This window comes from Solanum dulcamara, chromosome 3, assembly GCF_947179165.1.
Source record: "Solanum dulcamara chromosome 3, daSolDulc1.2, whole genome shotgun sequence".
Taxonomy (NCBI): Eukaryota; Viridiplantae; Streptophyta; class Magnoliopsida; order Solanales; family Solanaceae; genus Solanum; species Solanum dulcamara.
The window spans coordinates 1,653,225-1,668,157 of record NC_077239.1 but is presented as its reverse complement, the minus strand read 5'-3'; the positions used below and the strand labels follow the sequence as shown (position 1 = coordinate 1,668,157).

General features: G+C 33.1%; 1 protein-coding gene across 1 annotated transcript; it reads left to right on the top strand.

Annotated features, from left to right (window-relative positions):
• Positions 1-4,739: 4,739 nt before the first annotated feature.
• Positions 4,740-14,247, top strand: LOC129882103 (dnaJ protein ERDJ2-like). Its single transcript, XM_055956255.1, has 11 exons — positions 4,740-4,881; positions 6,975-7,193; positions 7,286-7,381; positions 7,938-8,058; positions 8,158-8,264; positions 8,426-8,643; positions 8,915-9,092; positions 9,201-9,320; positions 11,032-11,118; positions 11,698-11,808; positions 13,089-14,247. Exons 2-11 carry the CDS (start codon positions 7,008-7,010, stop codon positions 13,923-13,925), a joined length of 2,061 nt encoding a protein of 686 aa, XP_055812230.1. The 5' UTR covers positions 4,740-4,881; positions 6,975-7,007; the 3' UTR covers positions 13,926-14,247.
• Positions 14,248-14,933: the final 686 nt, after the last annotated feature.

Genomic DNA, 14,933 nt, shown 5'->3' with positions numbered 1-14,933 from the left:
TAATATCAATAAAACTTATGAATCAACTTATAACACATAATATATCATGAACACAACAAAAATAACAGTAAAACTTATGTTTTACTGATACATTTTGTGTTTGGTTTGTATCAACTAGCTATGTATCATAAAAAAGACTTATGTATCAAATTGCGATATATCAGCATCATTCCTATGTATTAAAAGAGGGGGTTTTGAAATTTTTATAAATAAATAAAAAATTAAAAATATAAAAATATAAAGTGTGTAATTTGATAATTCTTCTTAATAATAGTGGATCTTCCAAAAGATGAGAAATGAAAGGCTACTAATGTAAGTCCATGTGTAAGTGATTAGCTGTCTTTTTCATTCTTGTGGATTTTACACTGTGAACTTTTTGTGCATTTTTAGTGGCATTATTTCTCCTTATTTCTTTTCTTTATATTGATCAATTTGAATGTACCTAATTAAATTTATATAATGATTATTGTCTTTATGTTACCTGAATCAAAAGTCATTTGAAATAGTTTTTTAATCTTTGTAAAATAGGAATAAAATATATTGTACACTCTATCTTTTACATATCCTGTCTTGTGGGACTACATTGAATATGTTATTGTAGTTATTAACGTTCTCCGACATATGTATAAGGCAACTCTATCTATCGAGACTTGAAAGCATGAGAAGAAATCACATAATTTTTGATATTTCTACTGAATTTGAACGAATTTAATATTGGATTCCCATTTTGAAATTGAATTAATTCGAATTTGCACCTAAATATTTTACGTTAGGAAATTATGTGATCTTGTTTTCAAAGCTCATAGTAGAGACCTTCGAGTAAGGGTGTAGGTTACTTCTCATCCCATTTTGTCATTTAGAGGTTTTACTGGCATTATTCATTTTTTATTTTAATTTCACCAGGTATACGATATATGTATTGAGATCACAAATTAATCTCATTAAAGAAAATGTGCACATTTTCTATCAAAATCGTTCAATATGTGAAATTTAAACTTGAAATCTAGTTATAAACTAAATTGTGTAGACTCTTCATTTTTGATGCCGCACTGTGTCAGATTCTCCAAAAATACACTACTTTTGAATAATCCGACCCGCACTTGTTGCTACTTTTGAAAAGTCCGAGCAATGTAGATTATAAATAAAGGAGTATTTGTTTACCCAACATAATTTTGTATTGATCTTACTAGCATTATTCTATCTCTACTAAAAGTTAAGTGTCTTTGTTGAAGAGTATTTTGAAGGGATATTCTTTTAGTACCATTGATTTGTCATCATATACTTATATTGAAAAGATATCAATATATCTTGATTTTAAGTGTCACTTGAATGAGTTGAAAAGTTTTAACCTGTAAACTTTTTAGTTTTGTTGTTGGATAAAAAAAAATCACTGATTAGTTCCAAATTAGTGATATGTAGGATAAAGCCCAATCTTGTTTCCATGAATACTTATTATGGTGAAAATAATTAATAAAGTAAAAAAAAATGATTAAATATAAGCATGTGTGTTATACATTCACTAACTTGACGTAATTATTATTTGAATTGGTAAGTCGAAGTACAAACACTCTCTTTTTTTGTTTGAGATGGTAACATCGAGAGAAGGGAATGCATCGAATTAAGCAATGAAAGATAACCATATTTTGATTTTCCTCTTGTATGACTATGAGATGAACTCAATCATGAATAAAAGAGTTGAACGGCCTAAAAGTACTTAGGTCGTTGGGCACTCTACATACGATATAAAGTACTTGCTTACACTTATTTTTTTTCTCATCACTAAAAATACTCCTTAGAGATCTAAGTATTCACATACTTGACAATCAATAAACCACTTTTAACATATATAATCACCATTTAAGTACTATTCATATGCTTAAGAGTACATACATTGACCTTCTTGAGTTTCATCAAATTTTGCATTCCCATTGTAATTATCATCGTGTATATGTTTTTTCATGTTTATTGATCATCTTGTCATGTATATATTGGTTGATTTTCTATTCAATTTTTGGAACTTTTTTAAATTTGATTAACTAACACATATTGAAAATAATACTTTAAAGGTAAAGCGCTTTCGACAATTTCATGCTTAGGGTTTTAACTCAAAACATTTAGATTTTAATTAAAAATATTTTAATACTTATCCCAACCTTTGATAGTCCACTTGATACCTATTTCTTTAAGAGTATGGTTGAAGAATGTAATTCAGCTGAGTCTACTCATACAATGTGTGCTTAGTTAGCCAATTAACGAATTGTCCTCGTCTTGTACCACATAGATATATAAATACAATAGTATTTGTCTGTTTTTATAAGTCGAAGGTCTATCGAATACTATATTTTTATTGATAAAACAATTAGTATAATATTTCAAAAAAAGCATTTACAACAGACAATTATTTTGATCAAAACATAACTGTTGTGATTATTCGATTTTCATTTTGAAAGCTTTGGAGGGTCTGTACATTTTAGAGGATAAATTAAATGCTTCTTTTCAAAAGTGGTTTAAAACTTATTTTGTCTTTATTTTTAGTATTTGTGCAAACATATAACCTTTATCTTTCCTGTATAGTGTTAGATTTGAGATAATATTTGCTCATACACGTATTTTTCAATCTTACAAATAAAATATCATACCGTCGTCCAACATTCACAATACGTTATAATGTTTTTGACCATTTTGTAGGATTGACAATTGGGCTAGTTGAATTTAATTTGGACGAGTCATAATGAGTCGAAATAACAAACGGCTCAAGACTCAACCCAAATCAAATTTGCTTGGATCAATATGAGTTATAAACGGATCAAAGACTCAACCCAATCCAATCTGATTGTTGCTATATTTTAATTATTTTATTTGTTGTTTTAAAATATTTTAGTATCTCGTAAAATGATGTATTCTTTATTATGGTTATATGTAACATATCAAATAATAATTAAAAATAAATAAAAATTATTTTGACAAGATTTTTCAAAAGTCAATTTGAGTTACATATCAATTTAATTTTAAATAGATTAAAATGAGTTGAGCTAATAACTGAGTGGGTCAATAATCTATCCAGACTTAAACGAATTGGACGAATTAAATTTGATTTTACCACCTTATCGTGCTTTAACATTTTCTTATAAGAATTCAATGTACATAAAAAAAATAATTCAGATTTTAACCAAAATAACCCATATAAAATAGAAATAAAAAGATAATTATTTACTAAATAATCATCCAAAAGGATCCACTCACAGATTTTATAAGTACTATTATATATTCCTTCCATTCCATATTAAGTGAATTTGTGAGATAATGCACATATATTAAGAAAAATATTCAAGGCTATAATTTGAACAATACTTTTCACTATTACCCTTTGTAAAATCATAAATATAACTTTGCAAGTGTGTGATTTATCTCTTAAAAAATATAAAACTTTAATAAATGAAAGAACAACTATGAAAAAAGTTTCAAACACTATTTTGAACTTTGAACTATTCGATTATTTTAAACAATGAAAAATTCCTAAAAAATTCACTTAATATGTAAGAGAGAGTATTGTTTAGATTTTATCATTAATTACCAACAACTTCACTAATTTCAAGTTTTGTCTATAACAAAACAAAAAAAAATAGATTAGGCCACGTCAAATAGATGATGTGGCATGATATAATTGGTTTGATGAGGTCGGTACACCAATTGAATGAGGCTTTTATTCTATTGGTCAAAGTTAACAAACTTCAATGTTCCAAAAAATTGTATTACATGCATCAACTTTAGGGATAATAGCATCTTTGTCCCTTTAATTATTTATAGATTCTTATTTTGATTCTTATAATATAGACTATATATAATAATCTTCAATTAATTAAAATGGGTAGCTCTTACCCTTTTATGCAAAAGAAGAAGAAGAAGCTATGTTTGGACTTTTTTAGAGGGTCAATTGATTTAGTAGCTCTATACAATTTTATTTTAGTTTAATGTTTTTTTTCTTATAAATCAGACCCCACATGATAGGATTATACTGGATTTGTTGTTTTTTTTTTCTTATAGAAAAATTATTTTTACACGTAAGAAATTTGAAAAATACATATTAGATAAGAAAATGTCATTTTCTTCTACTCAAATTGTAAGTGGTCATACGAGATCATTTTCTCATTTATAAACCTATGTTACCGCTAAAATAAAGTAATAATACAAGTTAACATAATATGTGACTAATTAAATGCTTGAACAAGTAATAATTGTGTCGAATTCATGACATTCGCAAGAAAAGTATATATTAAAAGTACATATTATAATTAATTAAAGATTAATTGTGTTTACTACATCTAACATTATTCGCATATAATGGTGAAATCTATAGATTGATTGATAAGATGATATAATTATTTAGAAATAAATCGGTTTGTACTTGAAAAATTATTACATTTGAAGTTAAGTTGAAAAAGGCGTAAGAAATAGATCAAATTATGAACGATCAAATCTATGTTGTTCAGAATTTTCAAAAATGTCAGTGGATGCATGTCAGATTCTTCAAAAGTAATGTATTTTTAGAGAATCTGACACATGTACGACTTCAAAAGTGAAGAGTCTGTACAATTTAGGGCCAAAGTGAACTAAAAAAACATTGCCTTGGGTCAGAACATATATAAGTAGACATTTGAGATAAATTAGATAATACAGATAATTCTGAGGTTATAATAGCAAATAAGATAAAATTTAATATACTTCAGTAGAAAGCTAACTGTAGCCGATCTAAATTTGCTCAATTTTAAGCCGCTTACCTCGGCCCGGTAGCTGCTTCCCGATTTTGCGCTACTCCGGCGACCGTGGGATTTCCTCCGGCGAACTTCCGTCGATGTACAACATCGGCTATCTGCATTAACGGTGAGTCACTATCTTTATCTCCTTTTATATATGATACAGTTTTGCTAGGGCAAACAAATAGCTGAATTTTTTTTTTCGTAATGAATATACAATATCGAATATCTGTGTGAACTTATAAATTGATCTTCAATATCCAGCTATTTTTCATTTTTAACATGGTGTGCTGAGATTGATGATATTGGAGGCCTAAAACCAAACTTTATACAGAAACTTTGATTCTTTTTATTTGACACATATAAATTGAACAACAATAATATATTCAGTGTAATCCTTCAAATGAGGTATGGGGAGGGTAGGATTTATGCATACCTTGTGAAGTAAGAATGTAAATAATGCAATTTTTCAATGAAAAAATATTATATATTGTTAGAATAATAAAATCTAGCTCAAGAATTTGATTAGTTGATACAATGATGTTGAAATAGTATTGCACTAAATTTGATAAGTTGGTATAATGTTATATGAGATAGTGTTATGTTGCTTCAATATAATGACAACTTATTGTAATCTTTGAAATTTGGAGAAGACACCAAAAAACAGATTTGATCTTTTTGTAAACAGACAATAATAAATTTTGCATAATGTAGAAGGTTTGACTGTTTGAGAGACTTCAAATTCAATAATAAAAGAAATGTTTGGATGGTAAGTACCCCTCATTTCCAACCGTAAGGTTATGAGTTCGAGGCACTAAAGGAGGAAAAATGGTGGATATCCGAGGGAGGGGTGAAAAAAAAAGAGGAGAATGATACGGTTGTGAGTTCAAAGCACTAAAGGAGGAAAAATGGTGGATATCCTAGGGAGGGGTGAAAAAGAAAAAAGGATAATGAAAATGGGAAATATAGGAATAATAGTGTGGGTTCATGTTAGTCGTCAAGAATATAAATGAGACAATAAAATAGGTAGCCACGTAAGAAAGAATACTACAATCACCTAAAAATCATTTAGTTTCTCAATTATTACAACGGACCCACATTGAATAAGGTAAAAAGTTATTATATTTTCTACCCGAAAGTTCTTTTCTAATTTACCAGTACATGAGATTTATTTTAATAATATATATTTACACACATCTTTAGGAAAAATTGGGGGACCTCAAGCCATTGCTTTAGTGGCCTTATAGTCGAGCCGACCTTGATTGATGAAGTTCGAAACGGAAGTAGGCATGAGTTTAGAAATTTCTGTTCAAGTTATGTAAATTTGAACAGTAGTTTTGCCATTGAATTGGAGGATATGTGAACATTTTTCTGTGTATTCAGGATCACCAATTTTTGAGAGTATTCAGATTACTTTTTTCTTAGCTCAATTTGTGAATGGTAAATAAATGTCGATAAAGTTCGAATAGACAATTTATTTAATTTTTTTGATAATCGTGGTGTCTAGGTTAGCTTGTGCGTACCTCGGTTAATTTCACGAGATACCTACCACTCCACCAAAGCTAAGACAGAGGAAAAGAAATTACCTACTGTTTTTTTTGTCTCTGTTGGGATTTGAACTTGAGACCTCATAGTTCTCAACCACTTCATTGACCAATAGGCCACATCCTTGGGTGCTTTGAGTTAGACAATTTATTGAAAGTTGATATGGAACTTCTCCACGTTATCATCGTGCTAGCTTGTTTTTGATGGATTGGAATTGTACTCAGCTTAGTTCTGCTTAGCTGAACTTATCATGATGAAAATACTTGAAGTTGAACCAATATGTACAATTTTGCTGTTTATTTGGGTCTGCAATTTTGAACCACTGTTTTGTCCTTGAATTGGAGGCTGTCACGATCTTATAGTTGAGGAGTTATGCTCAATGGGAACAACCATTTCAGTAGTATATCAAGCTTAGTTCAGGTTCAGCTTACCGGAACTTGTCATGATATAAGGCAGAGTTTGAGAAAGTTCGTTTCGAAGTATATACTTTTTTCAAATATTTGTTAAGGCTGGTTTGAGCCAGCTTAGTTCTGGTTCAGCTTAGCTGAACTTGTCATGATATAAGGCAGAGTTTGAGAAAGTTCGTTTCGAAGTATATAAATTTTTCAAATATATGTAAGGCTGGTTTGAGCCCTTTTTGGATGTATGGTACTCTAATACAAATGACCATTTCAGGAGTATATCTGCTAGATTTAAGAGAAATTCAATATGGGGGCTTCTGAAGAGAACAGTGCACTTTTCCCCATCTTTGTGTTGACTTTAATGGCTCTGCCATTAGTTCCTTACACTATAGTCAATTTATTTGGCGCTTTCAAGAAAAAGGCTGCCAAAATCAACTGCCAGTGTTCGGTCTGCGTTCGGTCTGGGAAGTATCACAAATCCATATTCAGGCGGGCAAGTTTCTGTATAGCCTAGTTTCTGGGTTTTAATATTGAAGTTAAATTCTGTAATGAATTTATTTATGTATTTTTTCTTCTGATGTTCAGATTTCAAATTTCTCAACATACAGTAATCTGACCCTTGTACTGCTGTGGGTCGTCATGGCTGTTCTAGTTTATTACATCAAACATATCAGCACTGAGGTAATTGCTGTTTATCGGGTTCTTCTCCGTAAACTTGATAGCCATATCTTTGTTGGTAATGCAAATGTGTGGCAACCTTTTTCCATGAACTCCTCAAGTTTAAAAAAATGATACTATTGGTAGTAATAGTTGCAGAAAATGCGATGAGTTTTTTCGTCTATATGTGCAAATCTATCAGAGTTAAGGTGTTCTTGTGCTTTTAAGCCTTCTTTGGATAGGATTTAATTTGTTTTTATTTTATGCAATAATGTTTACCTGTTCTTGAATCTAGTGCTGTCTTCAATAGTACAACACTTGTGTTCTTAAAATTTTTAGTGTTCGTCTCCGTTGGTCATATTTGGTAAGTCTTCAAATTCACATATCATAAATGTTTTCCTTACACAAGCAATGAGGGATTCTTTTACTGATGTCAAATTCTCATGGTCATACATATATATGGATAAGTTCAAGTTCCATTGGTCTTAAGAACACATTATTATAAGCACCATCTTTATCAACCTTCACAGTGGCCTCTAGGATTTCCTTTTGTACATAGTTTAAACATTTTATTCTGTAGGTCCAAATATTCGAGCCATTCAGTATTCTTGGACTGGAGCATGGAGCTTCAGACTCTGAAATAAAGAAGGCATATCGGAGACTTTCCATTCAGTATCATCCCGATAAAAATCCAGATCCAGGTTGAACACAAAAGCTATCTTGTGTTCACATCTAGGTATTACTGTGACGAGCTATATTTGCAGCCACTTGGCCATGACTATTCATCTCTTCTATTGCAGAGGCACATTCATACTTTGTCGAATTCATCTCAAAGGCTTATCAGGCTCTGACGGATCCGATATCTAGGGAAAATTTTGAAAAATATGGCCATCCCGATGGACGGCAGGTAATTCACTTGTATCATCGCCCTGTGGATATGGGGGATAGGTGGACATGGAAATGTCAACATCAAATTATTTTGCTTTTTGTCCGAGACATGATCATTTCACTTGTGAGGAATGTACTCATTTTTAATGTATCTTTTTTCTCTTGTTGTGTTTCCTGCAGGGGCTTAAAATGGGCATTGCCCTCCCTCAGTTCCTTCTAAACATTGATGGAGCATCTGAAGGAATACTGTTGCTTGGAATTGTTGGAGTCTGTATAATTCTGCCCTTGACAATTTCTGTTATATACTTATCTAGGTCGTCAAAGTATACTGGAAACTATGTCATGCACTCAACATTAGCCGCATATTACCACTTAATGAAACCTTCTTTAGCTCCAAGGTATGTGAGAGAAATAGTCTAATTGGCTTTCTACTTAAGGGTATACACATCTAAGTTTGTTGATTGCTTCATAATATCAAAAATTCTCATTTGCTCACTAAAATGTTGTCAAAATATATTAGTTGCATAGCCATGTTTTAATTTCTAGTTTATCTTCTTGAATCAAATAGTTCTCTCTCCTCTTACATTATGCAGTAGTCGTCGTTTTCTTGGATAGTGTTGCTTTTATTTACTCCATTCTGTCTTTTGTAATGTTGCTCCAATGATGCAGCAAGGTCATGGATGTTTTCATTAAGGCTTCTGAATTCATGGATATTCCTGTTCTTCGGTCTGATGAAGAACCTCTGCAGAGGCTGTTTGTCTTGGTTAGAAGTGAGCTAAATCTGGATCTTAAGAATATTCGGCAAGAACAGGCTAAGTTTTGGAAGCAGCTTCCTGCTTTAGTAAAGGTGTGCACAGTCTCTCTTCTTTTTCCAAGGTCAAAAAGCTTGTCACAACTGTCCTTTTTATTTTTTTTTAAAAATAGATTATAGCTAGGAGTACTTCTCTGCTTGCAGACTGAATTGTTGCTTCAAACCCAATTGACACGTGAGACGGAAGCCTTGTCTCCAACTTTACAGCGTGATTTCAGACGTGTGCTTGACCTTGCACCTCGGCTTCTGGAAGAATTGATGAAGGTATCGCCATTCTTTCTTTTTGTAGTCTTATTACTACTGTTAGTGCTGGTTTTCTTTTTGATAAGGTTATTGGTAATGCTGCTTTTCATTTACTGCTTGCATGGTATAGGTGGTAACTGTCATTAGAAAAAAAAAATTCACTAACAAGTTGGGAAATATATATAGGATGGCGACCTTTTTTAGAAAGTGTAAGGGGAATACCATTATGTTATTATCTTCAGGATGGCTATTGATCTAAATGTTCATGGTATTGCTGACTGATCCCACCCAAAGAAAAGGTTCGTGGTATTAGCTAGTTAGCAAAGATGCAGATTATATATATATATATATATATATATATAGAGTATGCATCTCTATCCACAGGGGAGAAGGCTTCTGCGATGTTTTTTCTTGGGGCATCTGGGATTACTTTCTTGACTTGTAGGAGCAGCAGGAACGACTTTGGTAACCGGATTACCGTCATTTCTTCTGCAGATTGGGTTTTCATGCATTTTTGTTTCAGCTGTAGGATTGCGAAAAATGAAAAGTTAATTTGATAAACATATTTAATTGTACAGAAATAAATGGAATATATCTCTATACAACATCAATGGTGTTTTATATAAATATATTGCGAGATAGCATAAACAAAAGAACTTGGTCTGACTAGAAAGGAAAAAACTTAAAAAGATAGCTACGGGATTGCGTACCAAGGTATTTATGATCTTTAACAAGCTTCCTATGTGATATAATTATCTATATAATACATAGAAGTATCTATTATGAAAGACCAAATGTATGAATTTATCCAAAAGTTTTGTTCCTCATATCAAATTAAGAAGTTCGTAATTAACCTACAGATCTCTATATAAAGCCACTGATTCAATGGTTTTATCAAAGTGTCCCTATTAACAAGAGTAATGCTTAGTTTCACACTTGGTAATATAGAAAATTTTGTTTTAGTTTTCATAACGGGGATATATAAAATGGATCAAATCCATTTTTTAAAAATTAAAATAAGATCCCACTTCTTACCTGCCTGAGTATGGGCATGTTGGATTATGATCTGTTTTTTTCTCAACCCATTTTCAACTCACTCATTTGCCACCACTAGTATAATACTAAACCAGATGCTAAACCTAATATCGAAGTCCAGTTCTGAATGAAATTGGATAGAACTTAATCATGTGAATTAATTCACTTCTTCAGCATCACTTGCATAAAAATTTCACTTCTTCAACATCATATAATGGACTTGTAGTTACTGTATGAAGTAATCATAATAAATCAACCAATATCTGGAGCATAATTAACTACAAGATAAAACCACACGTATAGTAAGAAATAGGAGAAAAAAGACGGAGGGTGGGAAATGAGAATAATGTACTACTATGTCAAAAAAAGTAGCCATATCCTAAAATTGTGAAGATATGGCAATATATCGTGTCTAGGAAATGAAGCTACACGCAAGTAATGTTCCGCAAATGGTTTAAACAGTGGCTTGCTGTTGGATTGTTCAGAGACTTCCAAATTGATTATGTTTTTTTTAAGCTGTGCTTGGGAGAGGAGGGGCAATGGTGTTATATAACCTAGGGATGAGACTGTTCAGCTTTTCATTCTTCTTGTGCTCTGTTCTTTCAATCTGTATCAAGTCCATATGTCATTTTTTTTTGTTGCTTAACATAATATGAGTTGCTATGGTAATGGAAGGAGTTTGCCTATTTGCATGCAGATGGCTATTATTCCACGCCCTCCGGTGGGGCATGGATGGCTAAGACCTGCAATAGGAGTGGTGGAACTGTCTCAGAGTGTTGTTCAGGTTAGGTTTTCTAGAGAGCCACTCTTCTGAAAGATTATCACTAGTTTCCACATCTATTATGTGCTCATCCTGTCTTATCAGTTTATTTTCTTTTTCTCTATTCCAGCAGAACGCAAGAAAATTAACTTAATTTCGTGATAACTTGTTGGATATCATCTTGTGTACCTTAACCATCATTTTGACTGCAATCATCCTCTGTTGGTTCTACGTTTTTATCTGCTTAAAGTATTCGATTGTATTATCTGAATACATAATCATGGATACATATTCATATGGGCATCACTGCTTATTCTTGTTTTGCGTCAAATATTGTTGAGATTCAGGCATTAAGATAATAGATAAGAATTCTTGTCAGCTTTCTTTTTATTTCTCTCAGTTGTTTTGATGAGGTTTTTATGCCTAAAATTTGGACTTCCGACAGTTATTTGTTTAGGAGTCGGACGCTAATTGCACTCCTTTAAAAAAGTTAAGGACCTAGGAAGTCCAATATACTACTCAGATTCATTTACACTCATTGCCGGCACAATTGGTTTGCTTTCCTACTCTCATGTCTAACACATTTTACTGTTAATGATTCAGGCAGTACCTCTCAGCGCAAGGAAAGCAGCTGGTGGATCCAGTGAAGGGTACGCCCCATTTTTGCAGCTGCCACACTTTAGTGAGGCTGTTGTTAAAAAGATAGCAAGAAAGGTTACAATTATTGCTTTTCATCTCTTCCTCAACTTTTTAAACACATCTGCCTATGACTGAATGTTGGAATGGAGATTGTTGATAATTATCTGTATTGTTGCTTCCAATACGTCATCAGTCAGCAGCTTGCTTTTGCATCTCTGATTGGTTCGTTAGTGGTCTTCGGGAAGTTTTTGCCTACTTATGGTTTTGAACTTTAGTTTAATTCAATAGTTAGAGGAAGGAAATTGGCCGTAGAAATTCTACTTGATCACCCCCAACAAAAAAGAAGGAAATTGTCCCTATAACGATCACATACTCTGGTGTTGATATCAGTAGGACCGTGCTATCCTTGTAATCCCTGCTCAAACTGAGGTGTTGAGTAGAGAAAAGCCATTTTGTGTTAAAGATTAAAATAGAAAAATACAGCAGACTTTGAGTGTATGGGATGTTATTTAACTTGATTTTCCATTACAGAGGATTGTTAGTTGTGACTGCTTATCTGAACTTGTCTCTATACACAATGTTGCAAGATTAGTACTTTGGTTTATTCCAATATTTTATCTGCGATAATTTTTTCTCTCAATAATATTTGTCAGAAAAATTAACTTTTACTCAATAATGGTTGAGATGTTTTGATTTATGCACTTAGTTATATGGTGGTTACGTTCATGACTACTCGATGTCATTAAAGATGTTTGCTTGTTTTTTGTGATCAAGTGGTATTTCATTAATTTTGAGGTTACGATTACACTTTTAGCATGTTACAAATTTATACTTTCAATATTTAAAGTTTGACACTTGCTTTGAGTGTGTCTCAGTGGCTAGTCTATGCAATGAATGCTTTCTCTGTGAAGTCTAATGACATCTCTAATCAGTGTCTTCTCTCTTTATTTCCTTGTGCAAAATCTGAGAAATGGTGTGAACTTGATTCACATTTATGTAATGATGAAAATCATAATTTTATAAGGTCTTTTGGGATCACCTTGGAATATTTTCCTTTAATGGTGTTTCTCTTGTATTCATAAGAATAACATGGACCGTCCTAATTAAAGGAATCATTATGTATGTTGGTTGTGCGGTTTTCAGGTTAATTTATCCCGGAGTGTTAATTTGCCATGTTTCTATTTCATACTGAAGCAACTTCTTTCTTTACCTGTGAAGTAAATGGCGTGGCGGCCTTTTTTTCTTTCTTTTTTTCATGTGGCAGCATGCTTGTATTGATTAGTAAGTATTAGTGCAGGCTTTGCCAAGTGAAGCCTTTTGTTTTGAATATCCCTAACGCTTTCTTCTATGTACAGAAAGTTCGTACATTTCAAGACTTCCGTGACATGACACCGGATGAACGTGCAGATCTGCTGACTCAAGTTGCTGGGTTCTCCAATGTTGAATCCCACGATGTGGAAATGGTTCTTGAAATGATGCCTTCAGTGACAATTGATATCACATGTGAGACAGAAGGCGAGGAGGGAATTCAAGAGGGTGACATCGTTACCATGCATGCTTGGGTCACCCTTAACCGTGGTAGTGGCTTGATACGTGCCCTTCCTCATTGTCCGTATTTTCCTTTCGACAAAGAGGAGAATTTCTGGCTGATGCTTGCGGACTCCTTTTCGAATGATGTGTGGCTCTCCCAGAAGGTTAGTTTCATGGATGAAGCTACAGCGATAATTGCTGTATCGAAAACGATTCAGGAGTCAAAGGAAGGGTCTGGTGCAAGTGCAAGGGAAATAAATGTTGCCGTTAAAGAAGCAATTGAGAGAGTGAAAAAGGGTTCAAGACTGGTAATAGGGAAGTTCCAAGCTCCAGCTGAGGGGAACTACAACTTGAGCTCTTTCTGCTTATGTGACTCTTGGATTGGTTGTGATGCAAAGTCAAATATAAAGTTGAAGGTTATGAAACGCAGCAGAGCTGGAACCAGAGGTGGTTTGGCCGCAGATGAGACTCCTGCCATGGAGGATGGAATTGAGGACGACGAGGAAGAAGAAGAAGAAGATTTCGATGATTATGAAAGTGAATACAGCGAAGATGAAGAAGATACAAAGGAAACAAAGAGTAAAGGAGCTGTGGCCAATGGCTCAGCCCATAACAAGGGCAACAGTTCAGGGTCTGATGAATCTGGTTCAGAAGCCGACTAACTTCCTTTCTTGGCTAGTTGTTTGTTCTCCTAATTTCTCTGTTCACATGATGTTCCAATTTCTAGGGAAGAAGAGAAGATGAAACCCGCGAGAAAACATCCCCTCACTCCAAATGTTTGGGGAGCTCTGGGGTGGTGGAGAGGCAGGTAAGAAGAGCACTTAATAGTTCTTTTTTTGTCCCTTTTACGTACTTTGGTACTGTTGATATACTTAGAACAGTAAGTACTGTAATTTGACATGAATAAAACATTTCATAGCATTGTACTCTTTATAGAGCTTAAATTAGTCCGACTATAGATCGTTCTTGTCGTTTTGACGTTTATTCCTTGTTTGTACCTCAATTTTTTTATCCCCTCCCAAAAATGAATTGTCAATTTAAGCTCAATTTCTGTGGTTGAACTTCAATCCACAAATGACATCTATGGTTGAGTGATAATAATGTCATGCTTCAGCTATTTGTGTGTGTCAAGAACAGAGGCTGACAAGGATGTACTTGCTTTTGCTGTTTCTTTTTCTTGTCAAGGTTGACAAAGGACGTAATTGCTTTTCTTTTGGTGACTGCTTAGGCTTGATTTGCTTTGATTTGAATGTAAACTAAAATAAGCGGCAAGCCATATTTTTTCATACTTTGGTCTCATTGACTTACCTAGAGAGATTGTGTTGGTGTTCAACGGACCGCCTTAGTATAACTGGCTGGATATATCGGCTCTAAAATGAAAAGATCAGAAGACAATTGACTTTGCAAAAAGCAGCTGCCAAAAGCTTTATTTTTGTCCAGAAAGTTGAGAACCAGCAAATAAGATAGCATTTCCAGAACCTAAGAATGTTTGTTTAATTGTTCAGCATCTCAAAATGCGAAATAAAATAAAATCTACGCCAATCATATCGATACCTAGGTTGTTTGGGACAGACCCTTTGGATTTCAAAGCAAATGCATTTTAGCAACAATTTCTCAAAAAAATTATGGGTTAATACACACTGAAAGCTTTGATATATATAGGAATTCTT